We start from the raw sequence: 19,013 nt of genomic DNA, 5'->3' as shown, positions 1-19,013 counted from the left end.
ACTGTAACATTTCTTTTTATTAAAAAAAGTTAAACATAGACTAAATATAGTAGTTTTTTTTTTTAATTTTAATTTTAAGGGTTTTAATGAGTATTTTTTAAGGTAGTATTAAAAATTTAAGGATAATTATGAAATAATCTATAAAGATATGTTTTAAATAAAATAAATATAATATTAATAATTTCTAATTTTTTAAAAGTTTTAAAATTGTTAGATGAATACAACTCTCCACGCTTACTTCCCGAAAAGCCTCGTTCTAATGGAAAGTGTATTTTTTTTTTTTATTATAAACCCATGACCATTCCCTAAATTAACTGATGTGGGATACTTTCATCCAATACGCCTCCCTTTAATCGAGGCTCGACTCCTTTGGAGTCTTCTCTAGTCATACATTGTTCAAGGGGAGGCGTTGGATGAAAGTGTCCTACCTCGGTTAATTTAGAGAATGTATACGTAAATTTAGAGAATGTATATATATAGTGTGAAGTTGGAAGAGAGGGAAACATTATTACTTTTATTACTAAAACTCCGAGAGATTTCTCCATTTTCCCGGCCGACAACGGCTCGTCGGCGAAAGCTCGCTCTTTATTCCCTAAATTACATTACGAACTCCATTATATATATATATCTACCATTTCTTCATCTCTTTCTGTCTCTTCTTCCCTGCGACATTCCTGGGCTGAGAATCCTCATCTCCTGTTGCCCGTACTTCAGCCGCTGTGCCTCCTCCCTTGAAATCCGGTACATGTTCGACAGAACTCCCAGCGGCAACATCCTCATCTCTGAAGCGCGCCCCGCCAGAAGGTTCGTGATAGCGTTGTCGTTCGTCTTGAATGCAATCCACTCGAATCCTTTGTCGCTTGCTTGTTTCATCACTACGAAGTTCTGTGGAATCATCAGTACCTGTCCTTTCCGAACCTCGCCGTTGAACACCGATTGTCCTAAGTCGTCGACGACCTGTACTCTCGCGCTGCCTCTCGTCGCGTATAACACCGTGTGGCTGTTCACTGTGTAGTGCGGTGCTACGAGCGCGTTCTGTTTGCGTTGAAATTAGGGATTTCGAGGTTGTTAGGGTTTTTTTTTTTTTTTTTTTTTTTCAAATTGGAGATTTGAAGAAATTTGCGTGTTAGGGTTTCTGAAATTGGAGATATGATGCAATTACTCTACTTACGCTGTAGAGGACTCCTCGTTCGGCGCTGAGGCGGACTTGGCGGAGGAAGGGGAGGTTATGGTAGTTGGCGGTGGAGATGCGGCCGCCGCGTGGGTTGAACACATCGGCGCGCTCAGACCGACCGATGTTGTGCTTCAATCGGAGTGTGCATATGGTTTCTTCGAAGCCATTTTCCGATTCTGATTCGATGTATCTTCCTCTTGATCTCTCCTGTTCATCTTTCTCTGGCAGAAGCACGTCGAAATCTTCATCGACTTGCACGATTCTGTCTCTCTCGTCGTCTTCTCCCTTCAGCCGCCTGACCAATCCACTGCCTATTTTGAAAGCTTCTTCCAGAAGTTCGTCTGCAAATCCACTGAACATATTGCCTGATTTCTCGCCGACGGATCCCCTGCGGCTTCTTCCTTCCATTTCCTCTGCGCCTCTTTCCACCATCTCTGGCCTTCCGGCGAGGAAGAATTTCTGTAACAAATACAACAAAGAATCTTACGGCTTCTTGATCAAACAGTAATTAAATCGTTATACACTGCCGAATCTGAGGTCGTCTTTTTTAAAATCAGAGATTAAATCGTTATACTCTGTTTTTGCTTAACTTACTCTGAGGTATGGATCGATTTGATTGGCGACATTGCGAGTGTCAGTGAAGACGATCAAGATGAGATCGGACTGTCCTCGATTATAGATCCAGTGAGAAACTCCGGCCGGTACAACGAGGAGATCGCCCTCTCTGAACTGGCGGATCTTCTGGTGCTGGTCTCTGAACGCAGATCCAGCCGATTGCGATCTTCGTAAATCGGTCTGGTAAGTTTCCGCACAACCGGGAATTGCAACCCCGCGTATGCCGGTGCCTTGGACGACGAAGATGAGTTTAGGAGCATTAGAGAATCCAGGTAGAAGCAGACCTCTGGACCGGATTTTATGGCGGAGCATATTTACTCCGGCGCACTGGAACTCCTCGCTGTACTGATCCCACACTTCAGTGGAACCGGCCTCCGCCTCGGCTCTACGAACGGGCTCTTGAGCTCTGAGATTCTCAAGACGACAGGCTCTCGGAGAATGGAATCGATGCTGCTGCATTGCTTCCCCGCCTTGGAATTCCTGAGGGAAATGCCCAAACTGAGCGAAGCAGACATTGATGAAAACCAGTAGACATGACAAACCAAGAAGAGAAGAGCGAGCCATGGTGACGGAGAAAGAGAGGAGAAGGTTAGTAGGTGCGTGAGAAACGTAGAGGAAGGTGGCGGAGTATTTATTGGCGGACGGAGGAGGAATGGTGGTGACAAGTGGATGGCGGCGGCGGTGGTAACAGAATACGTGGTGGGAGGGATTCATGTAGAAACCCACCAGCTGCCATTGCGTCTCTGACATGTTACAGAAGGTGCTCCTTCGAGCCTCCACGGACCATTGTTGCACAGGCTAATCCACCTCAATGGTACGTAATTTTATTTGCATGTTTTTTATTTTTCATTTTCTTTAGCGATTATTCTTTTGAAATTATCCTATTTAATTATGTTAATTATATATGGGCCTGGTGGGTCATATCTCTTGGACAGCCCAATAAGTGGAGATATGTGAAGAAGCCCACCTTCTAAATTTATGGGCTTTTGGCCCACTAACTAGAAATAAAAGTTATTTATTGTTTTCAACAAAATAATAATTTATAATAAATTTGTAAATTTTATCAAAATAGACTAAATCTTATAAAAAAAAATAGCCAAAATGATAAAATTGAGTATTTAAATTTATTATTCATGACCTCATTCCTTGAAGAGTACTCAAACTTAAAATATTTTTTTAATTCGCTTGTTTTTTCTTTTTTAATTATTAATATTACTTGTGATAGGAATGTGTTATTTATTCTTACCTACTTTGCAATAGGGTAATGTAATATTTGTTTCATAGACTAATAATTTTAAATCTAGTTATAATATAAGGAGCTGAAATATCTGGTTTTTAAATTATTTATCTTGTTTTTTTTTTTCTTCATTTTTTAAAAAAATTAGAATTAGATATGATTAACCTAATGATGGACTTATTTTGAGTTAAGATTACTATCTTCTTCTGATCTTTCCTCGACTCTTGACCTATTTTGTTTGGTTTAATTTCACCTGCTAAGAAAATTAATCTATCTCATTTCATTAATTAATTTCAAAACAATATTATTGATTGATTAGCGGGTTTGATAATACACAAAAATATTTAATAATTTTGAAAATAAAGTTAAAGAATATGGAATAAGTAAAAGTCATAAAAGTTGTGCAAAATTTCTAAATAATAATAGTAGGTGAAGAATAGAAGTTATTTTGTGAAGAAATTAACAATTCCCGAATTTCGAAAATTTCTTTTCATATCTCCCATGTTCGCTCATTGCCCTCAAAATTGACAATATCTTAATTTATAAAATTTCTCTGCGTATGACGATAACGTTGAGCGGTAGAGACAATGTCTCAATCTGCTTTTGTGATGGTGAAACACTAGAGTAGAGAGTAGAGTTGAGATATTACAATCATTAATAATAAGGTGATAAAATTAGTTTTGGGCAATGTTAAACCTCTGAGGCCATCGTGAGATTAGACAAATTCAAGGCTACCAAATACAAAATAGACGAAAAATTAAGTTCAAAAGAATGATCAGATGAGAGGTCCCTACTAGCAATCTTGGCTTCGACTAAGGTTAAGGTTGAGATCAACCCAATGCTGATCATAGAGATTCTCGAGGTCAGTCTGATTCAACTCTCAAATCTAGATCTTAAAATGAATTGGAATTCGAGATCAACCATCATATAGAATACATGTCTATTCTAAACTCTCAAAATTCCAAGCATCGTGTACTCTTTTACCCTATAATTTAAGTATAGAGTATATATGACAACGGGTCCTCTCATATTCTAAAAATTCCCCGTTAAAGCACGTAAATATCAAATGCATTTTCTATTTTGAAAGTTTAGTTTCGTAAACTTATTATATTACTTAACATATATATATAACATTACCAAACAATCATATACTTTACATTAAAAAAAAATCAATTATTAATACATTTTAGTTTGAAAGCCATAATATAGTAAAAGAAATGTGTTTATGTGAGCACGGCCTAGTTTTCCATAAATTTCCTAGAACAAAGCAAGACGACGCCGTTTTCACTTAAACGCGTCAATTCCAAGACGCCGAACTTAGCGTTACATTGAAACTACATTTTAAATGCAATATTAATTACGAGAAAAGGAGTGATGAGAAATTTCCTGGAAACTCGAAATTAGCCCCTAAATTCTCAGTTATTACATAAACCCCCCAATTTTTTTATTCCTTTCTTCAAACTCCTTACCCGGTAAGGAATCCACTCTCTCAACTCTCAACTCTCAACTCTCAACTCTCAACTCTCCCGCGGATTCATATTTCTACCCCTGAGTTTCCTTATAAACCGAAAAGTGGAACTCCTTTTTGTTTATTTATATTTCAACCCCCCTGCTCTGTTTCGTCAAGCTTTCCATTTATTTTTAGAACTGCCATTTTTGCCACATTCTAAATTCTCAAGATCAAGATACTACCCGACGAACGAGAGATTTGAAACTTTTCAATCCTCTTTTTGTTTGTTTGTTTTTTTTTTTTTTTTTTTTTCGATGATGTATTCTCGAAGTACTTGCCTAATCTGCTGTGTGGTTTTTCTAGTACCTTATTAATTTTTGTTGTTTTTTTCTTTAGTTTTTGATTCGATGGATTGAGTTTATTTCCATTTAAACCTTATTTTCGATATACTGGATGAAGTTCTTTGGGTTGTTTATATCTGCCTGGCGATTTTTGGTACAAAGTGTTTTTAGATTTGTGGCAGCTTCCTTGTTTGGTCTGCAGAAGGCATTAGGAGCAGCTGGGTGGTCATTTTTGTCTGGTTTCTCTAGTTGAACATTTTCTTTGGTTTTTTGGGATCTTTATTATGGGATAGTTTTGATTTTGGTTAGTCTTATTGTTTGTGGAAGCTAATTTGTAATTCTTTCTTGGCGGTTGCTGTTTTGGCCTTTTTTCTTGGTCGGTTGTTTTGGTTGGTCGATGTTTTTTTCTTCTTCCCCTGTTTCCTTTAACTTTTTGTATCTTTTCATTTATGAATAAGAAGTTGTTTCTTGTTAAAAAAAAAAGTTTAGTTTTGAAGATAGTAGATATTTTACAATTGCATTGGCAATAAAGATAGAACCTGTGATTTGCGTGCCTGTTATAAAGACAAAGTGATTAGAGGATATGGTGTTAGGTAGCACTTGCTTGAGGCTTTCACTTGGAAGATAAGTCTCAAGAGTTTTGAAGACTAAGAGTAATGAATCCATTTTGAAGATAAGTCTCAGGAGCAACTTAAAAAAATCAGGTTTAAGGATATTCACACTCTTTCTGAGTTCATTGAAAAACAGAAGAAATCAGATTTGAAGATGTTCCAACTCTTTCAAAAGGATTCCGTTGTAAACCACCTACCTAAGGCTTTNTTTTTTTTTTTTTTTTTTTTTTTTTTTTTTTTTTTTCGATTCAGTTTTTGTTTCTGGATTTCGTATGGGGCAGCAACCTTCCAAAGATGAGCTTGTGTACCAGCGCGCCAGCAATGGCGATGTGGATGGGATTAAAGCCCTTTCTAACGATGGTGCCGGCCTTGAGGTGATTGGAATTCGTAATTTGTTTATTTATTGATCTCTATTCTTTTGTAGTTTTGTATTCTCGTGGATCATTTTTGGTTTATTTTGGGTTATTGCTGTAGTGGGTTGATAGGGAAGGAAGGACTCCGTTGATTGTTGCCTGTACGAAACCCGAGCCCTACAACGTGGCGAAAACGTTGCTAGAACTTGGCGCCAATGTCAATGCGTTTGGACCAGGTTTGCTATGAACATTTCGGGTTTCCATGGTTTGATTTGGCCGATTAATTGATGTATCAGATTTTCATATACGTTTATTTCAATTTCTGTGACATAATTGGTTATTTTATTGCAAAGTATCCAATGGATTTAATATTTTATCATTTCGTAGCAGTTTGTTTTTGGAAGATTGGGTTGTAATTGTTTATTCTTTTGTCACGCTTTGAGAGCTGGATTTATGTTATTTTAGGCCGTCATGGTGGAACGCCATTGCACCATGCTGCTAAAAGAGGCTTGGAAAACACTGTTAGATTGCTTCTTTCATACAGAGGTTTGTTTGTTTTTGTTACTCGAAATATTATAACTTGTTCTGCATCCTGCCAATATCGGATAATTCATTTAACCTCCATTTTTGCTGTAATATTGCTTATTTTTGTTCCAATTTCCAGCAAATACTTCGATAATCAATGATGCTTGCCAAACTCCTTTGGAAGTTGCGCGAGCAGCGGGGCACAAAAATGTTGTTCGTGCCATTGAGGTACTCTATCTTGTATATATTTTTTAAATTCTCCCCACATTTAGGCTTGGATATTAATTTGATTCATACCCACATGTAAATTCTTAATATCAATTGGAGAGAAAATGACAATAGAGAAGTAGGATTTTCTATTCTAATACTATGTCACATTTTCATTAAGGTTGAACGCTTAAACTAATAGGTTTATGTATGTTCTTAACATACAAATGACCTCTTAATATGTCAATTTGAGCATATATCAATTGATTAAGATATATGCTCCCGAGATCAGGGGTTCTAGTCTACCCACTCTACATTTGGTTGAACTCTGAAAAAAAAGGAAAATGTTCTTTAAAATGTTGAAGCATCTTTAAACTACACAATGAAACTTCATTTTCATACTATTTTCTGTCCTCAGAAGATGTTTCTAATGATGTTTTGTAGAATCATATTTGTTTATTCTCTGGTTGGATGCGGGAATTTTATGGGCCGGAGTTTCTCGAAGTACTTGTTCCTCATCTCCTTTCGAGAAAAGTGTGAGTACTTTTTCCATATGATTTCGGTCATGTTTATCCCCTTTCCCCTCTTTCAATTGACATTGATACTCTGCATAGTATGTTAATCGTTGAAGGCATTAGGGAATCTTTGGCACTATCTTTTGATATTTATTAACCAAGTCTTTTGTCCAGCTTTTCTGTAAAGCCGTGAATAGTTTATCCTTACATAGTGCATGATATAGCTTGTACACTAACAATGCAATTTCTGCAGCTGGGTAGTCATTTTACCTTGTGGTTCTCGAAATCCTATGAAGCCTACTAAGTTGGAGCTTGCCTTGTACACTAGCTTGGAGGTATTGGTTTCTATACATGTCAGCTTTCATTTCCTTCATTTAAATTACGTTTCATTTAAATTACGTGTCAGATGTATTAATTGGATTTTTTATTGAATGGACAGGATGCCCAACCTCGTTTAATCATTCCATTGTGGAAGTCATGTTTAGAGGAACATAAGTTGCAGGATCCTGATCCCTCTGTGGTTATTGTCGACAACGCTCCAAGTAATTTCTAATTGCTGGAAAATGCTATTTCAGTAACAGTTATTGACTTCTTCAGTTAAATTTTATTTATTGTCCTTGGTTTTGCTCTCAGACTTAGTCTCAAGAGGAGTAAGGAGGCGAAAACGGAGTTGTCACACCTCCTGGGAAGCCAGATCTCGATTTCGAAAATCAAAGAGACGTAAGAACTAATAAGATCCTGTTCATATACTTGTGTTAAAAAATCAATTATTCACGTATTTCATGTTTGAAATTATATGAAACAGAAATTAGGGTCTTTCTAGTTTTGTGTTTAATGTGAAACGTCTTAGTCTATGCTCACTGTTTTACATCCTCCAAATTGATATGGTCGGGAGTGAATAGATCATTTTGGTCATGTTTAAATCACACTAAAATATGTCATTAATAATTAAAAATCAATTTAATGTTCTATTTTTTCACTTTGTTGCTTTTACAATTGAGATGTGGTAAGTAATTTTGTTTCATATCTGTGGTTTTTGCAGCTGGACGTCTTAGACTTGCACCTGATAATGAGTATGACAGACAACAACTTCAATGGTTTTGTGATGCTTGCAAAGGGATTCCTCAGCCAAAGGTATTATGCCTTTTCTTTCTTTATTTCTAGAAAGCGACTGAAACAGATCGATTAAAACATGTCGTCTCAAGCTTTCAGTTTCTCACATCCCCATCGTCGCGTTTCATGGGAAAGCTTAGCTTTACAGAAAGCTGTAACAGTCTAAGTTTACTGCTAGCAGAGATTGTCCTCTTTAAGTTTTTTTTGGGCTCCCCCTCAAGGTTTTGAAAACGCGTCTGTTAGGGAGAGGTTTCCACACCCTTGTAAAGAATGCTTTGTTCTCCTCCCCAACTAATGTGAGATCTAACAATCCACTTCCTTCGGGATTTAACCTCCTCGCTGACACTCGTTCTCAAAGAGGACAATATCTGCTAGCAGTGGACTTCGGTTGTTACAACTATCTTCAACAAATTCATTATCCAAACGGTTTTTTATATTAAAATAGAATACTCTAAAATCGAGTAGTTTTTTAACACCATTTCAAAGAGGTCTCGGCACTATATATAGTACATAGTCTCGATGATTTAGTACTCATTAGTGGAGGCACGAACTGCATATCTACATTTTCCTGTCTTTGAAGTAGTTTTCGCTCAGCCTGCAAGCCCAAGATATTGAATGTCTCTCTTTTGTGGGGCTGATCATAACATCAAGTACTGTTTTGAAATTTCAGATGATGCAATCTACAATGTGGCATAATCACCAGAGCCCGATCAACATTGCCACTGTACCTCCGGGTTCAGAAGATCCGGAGCTTACAATGGCCATAAATGCCTCTATTCAGTCAGCTATGCAGGAAAGTGGACAGCTTCATAATCCCCATTCATCAAGCTCTGAAGCAGGTGCCTCAAGTAGCAGTGCATTACCTCCACCTGCTCCTCCAAGGCCAGGCTCTAGCAAATCGACAATGCATGAAGAAGCAAGCCACTGTTACAATCCAAGCCATCGCGCTCAAGCGCCGATGAACACCAGCATCCAGATTACACACCCTCCAAATGCAGTCCCCACAGCTCCACCAGTTGAAGCCAAAACCTTCGAGGCTAGCACTAGTACGGTTGGCGACTACCCGTTGGTCGATTCCAATCCCACAGACAGCATGGCATCTTCATCCGTTGGGGACGATGGGAAACAAGGCAGTGGCAACACGACATGTGTAATATGTTTGGATGCACCAGTGGAGGGAGCCTGCGTCCCCTGTGGCCATATGGCTGGATGTATGTCTTGTTTAAGTGAGATCAAAGCCAAGAATTGGGGCTGCCCAGTTTGTCGCACCAAGATCAATCAAGTCATAAAGCTGTATGCTGTCTGAGGCACCCCAATCAACCAAGCATATAACCAGGTGAAACCCCTTGAACTCTGCCTGTATAATTTGCGCTATACATACCCTTCAGCTTTCAGATACTTAAATGTTTAAACTTATATAAATTCTTTCGACTGAAACAACCAGATTGGTACTTCTGCTAAAAGAAAAACTGGGGAGGTAAAACTACTGTGGGAGTATTTGGCTCATAAATTTGGACTTGTGTGTGTACATATTTCGTATATGAACTCTTCATTGATAATTTTCTTTTCGGTTTTTGAAAATTTTGTTTGTTTTAGGTCGAGTTTTACCTTCCTTTTAAGGAAACCTTTTAGTTTATAGCTAAATTCTAAGTGAATCTATAGGCTTAATTGCTGATCCGGCACAACAAGAAGACCATTTACTTCCATTTTACTTCAAAAAATTACACTACAGGTGTAACTGTCCAAACTCACGAGTAGTAGATTATAGTTTTCTCAGGGCTTTCCTTCCAAGAAAACTAATTACTTACATTTTACTTAAAAATAAAATGTATATGCTACGAATATAACAGTCTAAGCCTATCGCTAGCAGATCTTGTCTTCTTTCGCGCTTTCCCTTGAAGTTTTAAAATTTCGCGCTTTCCCTTGAAGTTTTAAAATGCGTTTATTTGATAGAGTTTTTTATGCTCTTATAAGGAAGGTTCGTGTCTATTAGGGAGAGGTTTTTACACTCTTATAACGAATTCTCGTCTTTGAGACCTCTCGATTTGTTTGGTCTTGAATTTTTATTTTAAATTTGAATTTTGCATATCATTGTAATATTTTTGGGCTAGTTCTCTTAATAAAAGATAGTTTAGTTAATTTTTGAAATTTAAGCTTATAAATAACACTGCAACATTATTTTCACTTAATTATGATTATTATGATTATTATTTATTTATTTATTTATTATTATTATTATTTTTTAATGTTTTTATAGTGTTGAAATTTTCAAAAATACTTAAAATTTCCTTTTTTGTTTTTTTTTTCCTTCTAAATTTAAGTAAAATTAAAAAACAATGGTTATCCCACTAGATCTAATTTTTTCTATTTTTTAAAAAAATTTGTTTAGATTTGAAAATAGTGTTAAAAATAATCCACAATTATTTCATTCCAAATTTGTTTAGATAATGTAATTTTACAAAAAGAAAAAAAAGAAAAGAAGAAAAATCGAAAACTGTCAGCCACAAATAAATCTTTTTTCTTTTTCTAAAAATACGCAGATAAATTGAAGTTAAAGCGACATCTAATAATATCGATATTCGTGACATGATAACCAGAAGCTGATTGGTCCACCGGTACGACATGTAGCTTAATGCCCCACCCTTACGACACGTGGTTTCCCACCGCTTCACAATGTTCCTTTCTCGTTATCGCATCTGAAACAGAATATGCTTCACACGTGTCATCATTACTGGACAAATCCTCTGCACTCGTGTCACAATTACTACAACCACAATATAATTTGTCTTTTTTTAGTTTTCATATCCACTTTTTAAAAAATATCTGTCTAAAAAAGGTTTGGAAGTTTTCAAAAAATTAAAATGTATTTTTAAAACAATTTTTTATAAAAAGAATTAAACAAAATTTTGAAAAATAAATATAATATTAGCGGTTTTATCTAAAACTAATTTTTAAAAATTTTAAAATATTACGTCAACTTTCTATTAGTATAAAAGGGTAAAATGGGAAACTTAATTATTAAAATTTAAAATTTTAAAATGATTTTTTTGTACAAATGTCAGGTTACACGCCGGACAGACACCGTTGTCGCCAGGTCAGCATTGTTCTAACCCGTTAACGACCGTCAAGTCCACCGTCGCAGTGACGGCGTCGTTTGATTGGTGACCAGAAAAATCCGCCCCGCCCTTAGGTTTCAGTGTCTTTCTTCTTCACCGCCAATAAATACCCCTTCCTCTGTCTCAGTTTCCTCTTCGGTCTTCCACTCATTCTCTCTCATTTTATCCTCCGCTTCTACTTCCTGTTCTTCGTTTTCCTCTCCTCGTCGATCTTTGTCAACCATGGCATCAGAACCAGTTAGAGTCCTTGTCACTGGAGCTGCAGGTACTGTACTGAAAACGTTCCATTTCTTTCTTTTCGGTTCTACTTGATCTTAGATCTTATCTGATTTCCAATCGTAACCGCTCTTGGTTTCTTTGTCTTTTTGTGTGTATGCGCTTGAGATCTGATACTGTTGCTTACCGCATCTATTGGTGTTTGGTTTGAGTATTCCATCAGATCTGTTGGTTGTAGTTCATTTCTTAAGTTTATGCTATGATCGTTGTTATTAGTTTGCGTTTTTACTAGCTGTTTTCGGATAAGGTCAAGGAGATTTATCTTTTTCTTTATCCTTTTCTATCAGATGTAGTTCTGTCATGGAAGTGTTTGTGTTTCTTTTGTTGATCATCGAGTTTTCTAATGAATGTTGAAAGATATAGGCGGTGAGCTGATGTGGATCTAGACTGTGAATCGGTTTAGCTTGATATAGGCGGAGAGATGATGTGGATCTAGACCAGTACATGTTGATTAGTTCTTTTAACTCGTTACTTTTGTGCTCGTGCTTGTTCATACAGTTCTTGAATGAAGTTTATTTCGATAAAAGGTTTATTGTTGGTCCAGTCTTTTATAGAGAAGTCAATTACCAGCTTTTTCTTTTTGCTTATATGGTCCTCTAACAAACTTTATTTCGATATTTCATACGAACTGGTCTATTTGGCTGACTTCAATATTTTCATACGAAGTAATGCATTCGCTCCTTTGGTTTTCAGGACAAATCGGATACGCTCTCGTGCCTATGATTGCCAGAGGAGTATTGCTAGGATCTAACCAACCTGTCATCTTGCACATGCTTGATATCCCACCTGCTGCAGAGTCTTTGAATGGCGTAAAGATGGAGTTGGTGGATGCTGCTTTCCCGCTCCTCAAAGGTATATATATATAATGTTGAGGATTAGTGGGACTCCCACGTTAGTTAATTTAGTGGTAGGTCATGGGTTTATAAGTGAGGAATACTAACTCCATTGGTATGAGACCTTTTGGAGAAGCCCAAAGCAAAGCCATGATAGCTTATACTCAAAGTGGATAATATCGTACCATTGTGGAGGCCCATGATTCCTAACATGGTATCAGAGTCATGCCCTAAACTTAGCCACGACAATAGAATCCTCAAATATCGAACAAAGAATTGTGAGCCTGAAAGGTGTAGTCAAAAGTGGAGTCGAGCCTCAATTAAGGGGAGACCCTTGAAACTTATCATATATTATGGAGATCCATAATTCCTAACCTATAACACCAATTCTTGGCTTTATCATATATTATCATATATTATGGAGATCCATAATTTCTAACCTATAACAACAATTCTCGGCTAATATCGAACAAACTCCTATGGATTTTGTGATTTTCTTACTATTTATTGATGCATTGTTATAGGTGTTGTTGCTACAACTGATGTGGTGGAGGCATGCACTGGTGTCAACATTGCTATTATGGTTGGTGGATTCCCAAGGAAAGAGGGTATGGAAAGAAAAGATGTGATGTCAAAAAACGTCTCCATTTACAAGGCTCAGGCTTCTGCCCTTGAAAAGCACGCTGCTGCCAACTGTAAGGTAAGTAACTTGCATCAATTTAATTCCATTACGTAATCCAGCAAAACTTGTTTTTTTGAGCACTAACAATGTTTGGTAAGCAATTGTAAGATGTAGGTAACTGCAGCCAAACAGCACAAAAAAACAAAAAAACAGAAGTTTATAGAATGAAGAGTTTGACACGTTACGAACTGTAGTTGAACTATTGAACTGGACTAAGAAATGTGCATGCATTCTAATATTTTTCTAAATAATTTTACTGAAAAGTCGTGTTGTTTTATTTCTTTCTATTTCCTTTTAGTCATTATGTTTGAATGGTCAGACATCTGACTCTTTGTTTCCCAACTCTTTCAGGTGTTGGTTGTCGCTAACCCGGCAAATACTAATGCACTGATCTTGAAGGAGTTTGCTCCTTCCATCCCGGAGAAAAACATTTCTTGCTTGACGAGATTGGACCATAACAGGGCATTGGGCCAAATTTCAGAGAGATTGAATGTTCAAGTATCCGAAGTTAAGAATGTTATTATCTGGGGTAACCATTCATCAACACAATACCCTGATGTCAACCATGCTACTGTCAAGTTACCATCTGGGGAGGAGAAATCTGTCCGCGAGCTTGTTGCTGATGATGCATGGTAGAGTTTCTGTACAATATCCGTCTCTAAGTTCGATGGGATGCAATTAGATTAATGGTATGGTTGTTTTCCATTGAAGGTTGAATGGAGAGTTTATTAGCACTGTTCAACAACGTGGTGCTGCAATCATCAAAGCCCGGAAGCTCTCAAGTGCATTGTCTGCTGCTAGTGCAGCTTGTGATCACATTCGTGATTGGGTTCTTGGAACTCCGGAGGTTGGTGATTTTGCCTTTGTCTTGAACTTTGTGCATTTCAATTGCTGACTCAGAGCGCTCATTAAAACTAAATTTCGTTCCAGGGCACCTGGGTTTCCATGGGAGTTTATTCTGATGGATCATACAATGTACCAGCTGGACTGATGTACTCATTCCCCGTCACGTGCCGTAATGGTGAATGGTCAATTGTGCAAGGTATTGTTCTCTTTTTTCTTTTAGTTGATTAATATGGGGAAACCAATTAACTATAAAAAAAAAGGGTCTCCAATTAACATAGGGCTCCATCATCCCTGTTTCTTTTGACTATAAATTCTAAGTTTATGGTAGATTTTTTTTTGGTTCCCTCAAGATTTTTAAAACGGGTTTTTAGGGAGAGTTTTTCACACCCTTGTAAAAAGTGTTTTGTTCTCCTCCCCAACTGACGTGGAATCTAAAAATCTCATCCCGTTTGGGAGCCAGCGTCCTCTACGCCCCCGGTGGATTGACACCCCTTTTAGAACCCAGCATCCTTACTGGCACGCCGCTTCGTGTCCACTTCCCTTTGGAGCTTAGCCTCCTCTTTGGCTCATCGTCTGGTGTCTGGCTTTGATATCATTTGTAACAGTCCAAGCCTACCATATTGTCCTCTTTGAACTTTCCCTCTCAGGCTTTCTATCAAAGTTTTTAGAACCCACCCTATCTCTAGGGAGAGATTTTTACCCCTTATAAAAGTTCTCCTCCCAAATCAAAGTGGGATGGTAAAAAGAACAGAAAAAAAATAGGCGAGGTGAATTTCCTTTTTTTTTTAATTTCTTATGCTGCAACTCCATGCTGAGATTTCCTCCATTTGTTTGTGATCCTTTGTGGATCCTCCAGGCCTTTCCATCGATGAATACTCAAGGAAGAAACTGGACTTGACCGCCGAGGAGCTGACCGAGGAAAAGGCTTTGGCTTACTCCTGCCTCTCCTAAACAGTTGGTCCCTGGCCCCTTCCCGTTGGTACTAAGAGAGGTGTGGCTCTTAATTTAAGTACTTTGGCTACAGTTTTGATTGAATAATGCCATCATTAAGAACAGCTATGGAGGAAGCAGAGAAACAGGACAATATCTTCTGCTTTCTGGTCTTTATTATGCATTTCCCTGGTTTCCCTTTTTGTTGAGGATTTTTCATTTCCTTACTGCTTCAAACCCATCAACGGCCTGTTTATGTGATGAGTTTTACATGAACTTTTGTTGATCGGACTCATATAATATTACCCATTAGAATAATTTCCTCGAATTTGGCCCGTGATTTTGTTGTTTGTTCTTCAGAATCCACTTCCGAGAAAAATTCCGTCTAAACATGAATTTAAAATTGAAATAATAAATATTTTTTTTAAAAATTACACTTAAGCTTATATTACATCATATAACATTACCCATTACATTTTTTTTTGAAGGCTTAAGGGTAATTTTGAAACTTTTGCAAGTTTAGTTATTTTTTTTAAGAAAAAGTAAGATTTATGGGTATTTTGGTTAATTTAGTAAAAAAGAAAATTACATATTTAGTTTAAATTATAGACAACAATATAAATTTATGAATATTACAAAAAAAGAAAAAAAAAGATATATATATATATATATATGTTCTTGTACTATATGTAAGTTTCAAAAGCAAAAGCAAATTAATTATAAATAAAAAAGATAAACCTATTATGTTTATTGCAATTTATTATTTCTTAAGTGTAATTTTGTTGAATTTACATTTTATTTCCAATTAGATTTCCAAGATTTCTTATTAATTTATAATAATTACAAATAGCTAAACTGAAGTATTACTAAAAAAAAACTTAATTAAGATATATATATATTGAAAAACAACTAAATTTAAATGTAATATTAAAATAATGAAATATTTCCTCTATTCATTAAAATAGCATTCTTAGTTGTCACTTTACCATAAAGAAAAAGAAAAAGAAAAGTAAACAGAGGCCAAAAGAAGAATCTGGAAAAACGATAGCTTCGGAACCGAACCTCAGATGCGGAATTCGAGCCTAAGTCTGAGTCGGAGCCTCGGAAGACTCTAGACCCGAACCGTATGCCCGTAACTGAACTAGCTAGGTTAAGAAATTGAACTCAATTTGCGGTCCAGTAGCATTCAGATCTCGGCCCACGGCCCACAGCCCACACACCGACCCAGACACAACTCCAATACCCAGCCCACCACCCAAACCGACCCGATCTACTACCTGGGTCAACCCAAACTGACTCGCTGACCCGGAAGCCAACCCGAAGTTGTATTCCACATGCGACGCGCGTGCAGCTTGGATTTTCTACTTGTGTTGGCTTAGCCCAGCCGACTCCTCAATTTGGCTACACGACTTGACGACTCCAGCTTAGTTTTCTCGGTCTAGGCAGCTTAGGTTAAAGTCTGAGGACCCCATTATACCCATTATATCATTTTGGATTGTTTGGGAGCCGTTTTTTATGATTTTAGTGGTGTTCGAGGCTAGTATGACCACTGTATGGTCAATTTAAGTCGTTTTCTAGCCAAAAGTTGAGTTAAATAATAATTCGATAGTTTAGGACTACATGTATGAGCCCGCTTGGTAGGTCCATATATGTGTGTGGGCGGTGTGCAGAGAAATACTACACATTCAATTTTACCCGAACTGAAAAGTAAAGACCAAAACCATGATGTTCGGTAAAAGAATAGGTCTCATTATGATTAAATGTGCTTGCATTTTCCAATCCAAAATTGAGGCTACTTATTGAATATTTTTAAATACTCAAGTCACACACTACTTATGTTTCAAGCAAAAGTAAAACACCTTTGTACGAATGATGTCATCACCGTGCAAGCTACAGAACGAAGTCAGGATAGTTACATTTTCTATTTAAGTTATAGCCCTTAGATTAGATCGTAATGTTTTCATTACTTTGAAAATATTGTTATTTCACTTTTGCTATTTCATTGATATTTACTTTTATTTCAAATAAATTTTGCAAACATTAAAGTCCATGAAGTCTGCATGTGAATATTTCTAAACAAATTTTTACACATATTAGGCACGTCATGAATATAATACCAACTTTATTTTAGTAGTAAAAATAGGGTCGTTACAACTTGCTCATCCCCCTCTTGCCCAGTACACATCTCTACTTAAATCAACCCTTTGTCTTGTTGATCTCGTACGATATATTGACCCTTAGCTCGTTAATCTTGTTCAAGAGTCGATTGAAGTCTCGATAACTTGTGCACTTGAGATATCTTCATCTTGTCTTCAAAGTTTTTCAGACTTTCGAAACCTTCTACTTCCCGAAGTCTTCTAATCCTCCGAGCGTCTTTAGTTCTCGGGCTTCGGACTCATAAAGATGGAATTAGAAAAAAGAAAAAGGTGGAGTTTATGATTGCCCAATTCATATATTTTTTTTTCCCAAAAGGTGGAATTATAAAAATAAAAATACAAATAAAAAAGAAATAGAAATAAAGAATTCATTTTTTTCTTTTCACTTGAAAAAGAATATACAAATCCCAATCACTCATTTTGGATTACCTTTCTATTCACATCTCCAAATTTCTCTCAAATTTCTCTCAAATTTCTCTCAAATTTCTTTAAATTTTCTCTTTTTCACCACTTAATTCCCAATATGTCTCAAAATTCTGGCAGTTCTGAAATTCCACCAGCTTGGACAAAAACGTTGTACCAAAATTCCATGTCATCATCAACAACGCTTTCACCATAACTCTTATCCATGGAATTTGAGTTCGTCGAATCCTCAGCCACCTCGGACCAAAAGCTCTCGTCGATCGGCGGTGGAGCCTCCGGCATCGCCTCCGTGCCCTCGGCCGGGTAGCTGTAGTACTCATTTTCAGCCATGGAAGCATCTGTGAGTGATGAAGAGATCTCACAGCTTGAAGATTGTTGTGAAGAAGGGGACGTTATTGAGGAATAATTGGCAATTTGGGTTTGATTTGTAATGTTAATAACAATGGATGATGAAGATTCTGATGAAGTTTTTGGTTTTATTTGCTTTTTTCTTTTGTTTTCCGATGTGGGAGCTTTTGTTTTGATGTTCTTTTCTAGTCTTTTCTTCAAGTGAGTGTGCCAAACATTCTTGATTTCATTGTCGGTTCGACCCGGCAACTTTGCTGCTATCGCCGACCATCTATAGTAACCAAACAAAAATGTTAGGCCAATTTAACAAAATACGAAGATTTGAATCTCTAATAGTAGCAAAACTGTCTTTTTACCTATTCCCGAGCAATTCGTGTAGGTTAATAATGGCGTCTTCTTCTTCCTTAGTAAAGTTGCCTCGCTTAATGTCAGGTTTCAAGTAGTTTGTCCACCGAAGTCTGCAACTTTTTCCGCATCGTAAAAGACCTACAAGAAATAGTAAGAAAATCACTAAAAACTCAATCTTTCTTTTTTCGAAATAAGATGAGATTAGTAAATTTAAGACATGGGTTTTTCTGGGTTTATGATTTTCTGTTTGGATGCCAAGAAAAACCCCGAGAAAATCACTAAAAATTCAATCTTTTGTTCGAAACAAGATGAAATTAGTAAATTTAAGACATGGGTTTTTCTGGGTTTATGATTTTCTGTTTGGATGCCAAGAAAAACCCCGAGAAAATCACTAAAAACTCAATCTTTTTATGAACCCACAAGCAAAAAACTCACCAGCTTGCTTAGGAAGAGCTCGCCAATTGCTATGGCCATGATTCTGAATAAAGTTAGTCAAAATCCTGTCTTCTTCAGGAGACCAAGGCCCCTTCTTCAACCCCATTTTCTCACAGCAAGGAGCTCTCACCATTATCGTTCTTCGTTCTTCGTTCTTCTTCTCTGGTTTATTATTCGTCTTCAAGCTCTCGATCGGAGTCTGAGCTGAGAGACTCGACGAGATTCAAAGAAGATGAATTCAAATCAATATTTATAGAATTTGAGTTAATGAAGAAATGGATGTTTACAAATCCAAAATGTTGTGCTTTGAATAAATAATAGTCTAAGTCGACGAAAACAGCTACGTAGAAATGGAGGTTGGGGTAATTTCCACGAAGGGGAGCTTAGATTTATAGAAAGGACCAATCCTAGCCCACCAAAATTAGGGATTTTTTAATATATATAAGTGGACAATAGTGTTTTTTTTTTTTTTTTTTTTT

General features: G+C 36.8%; 4 protein-coding genes across 6 annotated transcripts; 2 read left to right on the top strand and 2 right to left on the bottom strand.

The window, feature by feature from the left end:
* Nucleotides 1–493: 493 nt before the first annotated feature.
* LOC111460434 (11S globulin subunit beta-like) lies at nucleotides 494–2,411 on the bottom strand. Its single transcript, XM_023103700.1, has 3 exons — nucleotides 1,769–2,411; nucleotides 1,172–1,633; nucleotides 494–1,035 (listed from the first exon to the last, which is right to left on the bottom strand). The coding sequence occupies exons 1-3, from the start codon at nucleotides 2,351–2,353 to the stop codon at nucleotides 640–642; spliced, it is 1,443 nt and encodes a 480-aa protein (XP_022959468.1). The 5' UTR covers nucleotides 2,354–2,411; the 3' UTR covers nucleotides 494–639.
* A 2,071-nt stretch (nucleotides 2,412–4,482) lies between these two features.
* LOC111460381 (putative E3 ubiquitin-protein ligase XBAT34) lies at nucleotides 4,483–9,682 on the top strand. 3 transcript variants are annotated; one of them, XM_023103628.1, is made up of 11 exons: nucleotides 4,483–4,767; nucleotides 5,645–5,802; nucleotides 5,903–6,017; nucleotides 6,247–6,327; nucleotides 6,446–6,534; nucleotides 6,958–7,049; nucleotides 7,282–7,363; nucleotides 7,468–7,570; nucleotides 7,662–7,748; nucleotides 8,071–8,162; nucleotides 8,812–9,682. In XM_023103628.1, exons 2-11 carry the CDS (start codon nucleotides 5,701–5,703, stop codon nucleotides 9,445–9,447), a joined length of 1,479 nt encoding a protein of 492 aa, XP_022959396.1. In that variant the 5' UTR covers nucleotides 4,483–4,767; nucleotides 5,645–5,700; the 3' UTR covers nucleotides 9,448–9,682. The 3 variants fall into 3 exon arrangements, with proteins under 3 accessions (XP_022959396.1, XP_022959397.1, XP_022959395.1); XM_023103629.1 differs by lacking the exon at nucleotides 4,483–4,767 and having other exon boundaries at nucleotides 5,637–5,802; nucleotides 8,812–9,477; nucleotides 9,586–9,682; XM_023103627.1 differs by lacking the exon at nucleotides 4,483–4,767 and having other exon boundaries at nucleotides 5,637–5,802.
* A 1,676-nt stretch (nucleotides 9,683–11,358) lies between these two features.
* LOC111460212 (malate dehydrogenase) lies at nucleotides 11,359–15,159 on the top strand. The gene is made up of 7 exons (XM_023103353.1): nucleotides 11,359–11,522; nucleotides 12,227–12,385; nucleotides 12,891–13,066; nucleotides 13,400–13,680; nucleotides 13,760–13,895; nucleotides 13,979–14,090; nucleotides 14,751–15,159. The coding sequence occupies exons 1-7, from the start codon at nucleotides 11,480–11,482 to the stop codon at nucleotides 14,843–14,845; spliced, it is 1,002 nt and encodes a 333-aa protein (XP_022959121.1). The 5' UTR covers nucleotides 11,359–11,479; the 3' UTR covers nucleotides 14,846–15,159.
* A 2,336-nt stretch (nucleotides 15,160–17,495) lies between these two features.
* Nucleotides 17,496–18,827, bottom strand: LOC111460214 (transcription factor MYB15-like). The gene is made up of 3 exons (XM_023103355.1): nucleotides 18,535–18,827; nucleotides 18,108–18,237; nucleotides 17,496–18,022 (listed from the first exon to the last, which is right to left on the bottom strand). The coding sequence occupies exons 1-3, from the start codon at nucleotides 18,665–18,667 to the stop codon at nucleotides 17,509–17,511; spliced, it is 777 nt and encodes a 258-aa protein (XP_022959123.1). The 5' UTR covers nucleotides 18,668–18,827; the 3' UTR covers nucleotides 17,496–17,508.
* Nucleotides 18,828–19,013: the final 186 nt, after the last annotated feature.

The sequence above is a fragment of the Cucurbita moschata genome, unplaced genomic scaffold (genome assembly GCF_002738365.1).
Source record: "Cucurbita moschata cultivar Rifu unplaced genomic scaffold, Cmos_1.0 Cmo_Scf00023, whole genome shotgun sequence".
Taxonomy (NCBI): Eukaryota; Viridiplantae; Streptophyta; class Magnoliopsida; order Cucurbitales; family Cucurbitaceae; genus Cucurbita; species Cucurbita moschata.
This window is presented reverse-complemented; position numbering and strand designations above follow the sequence as displayed.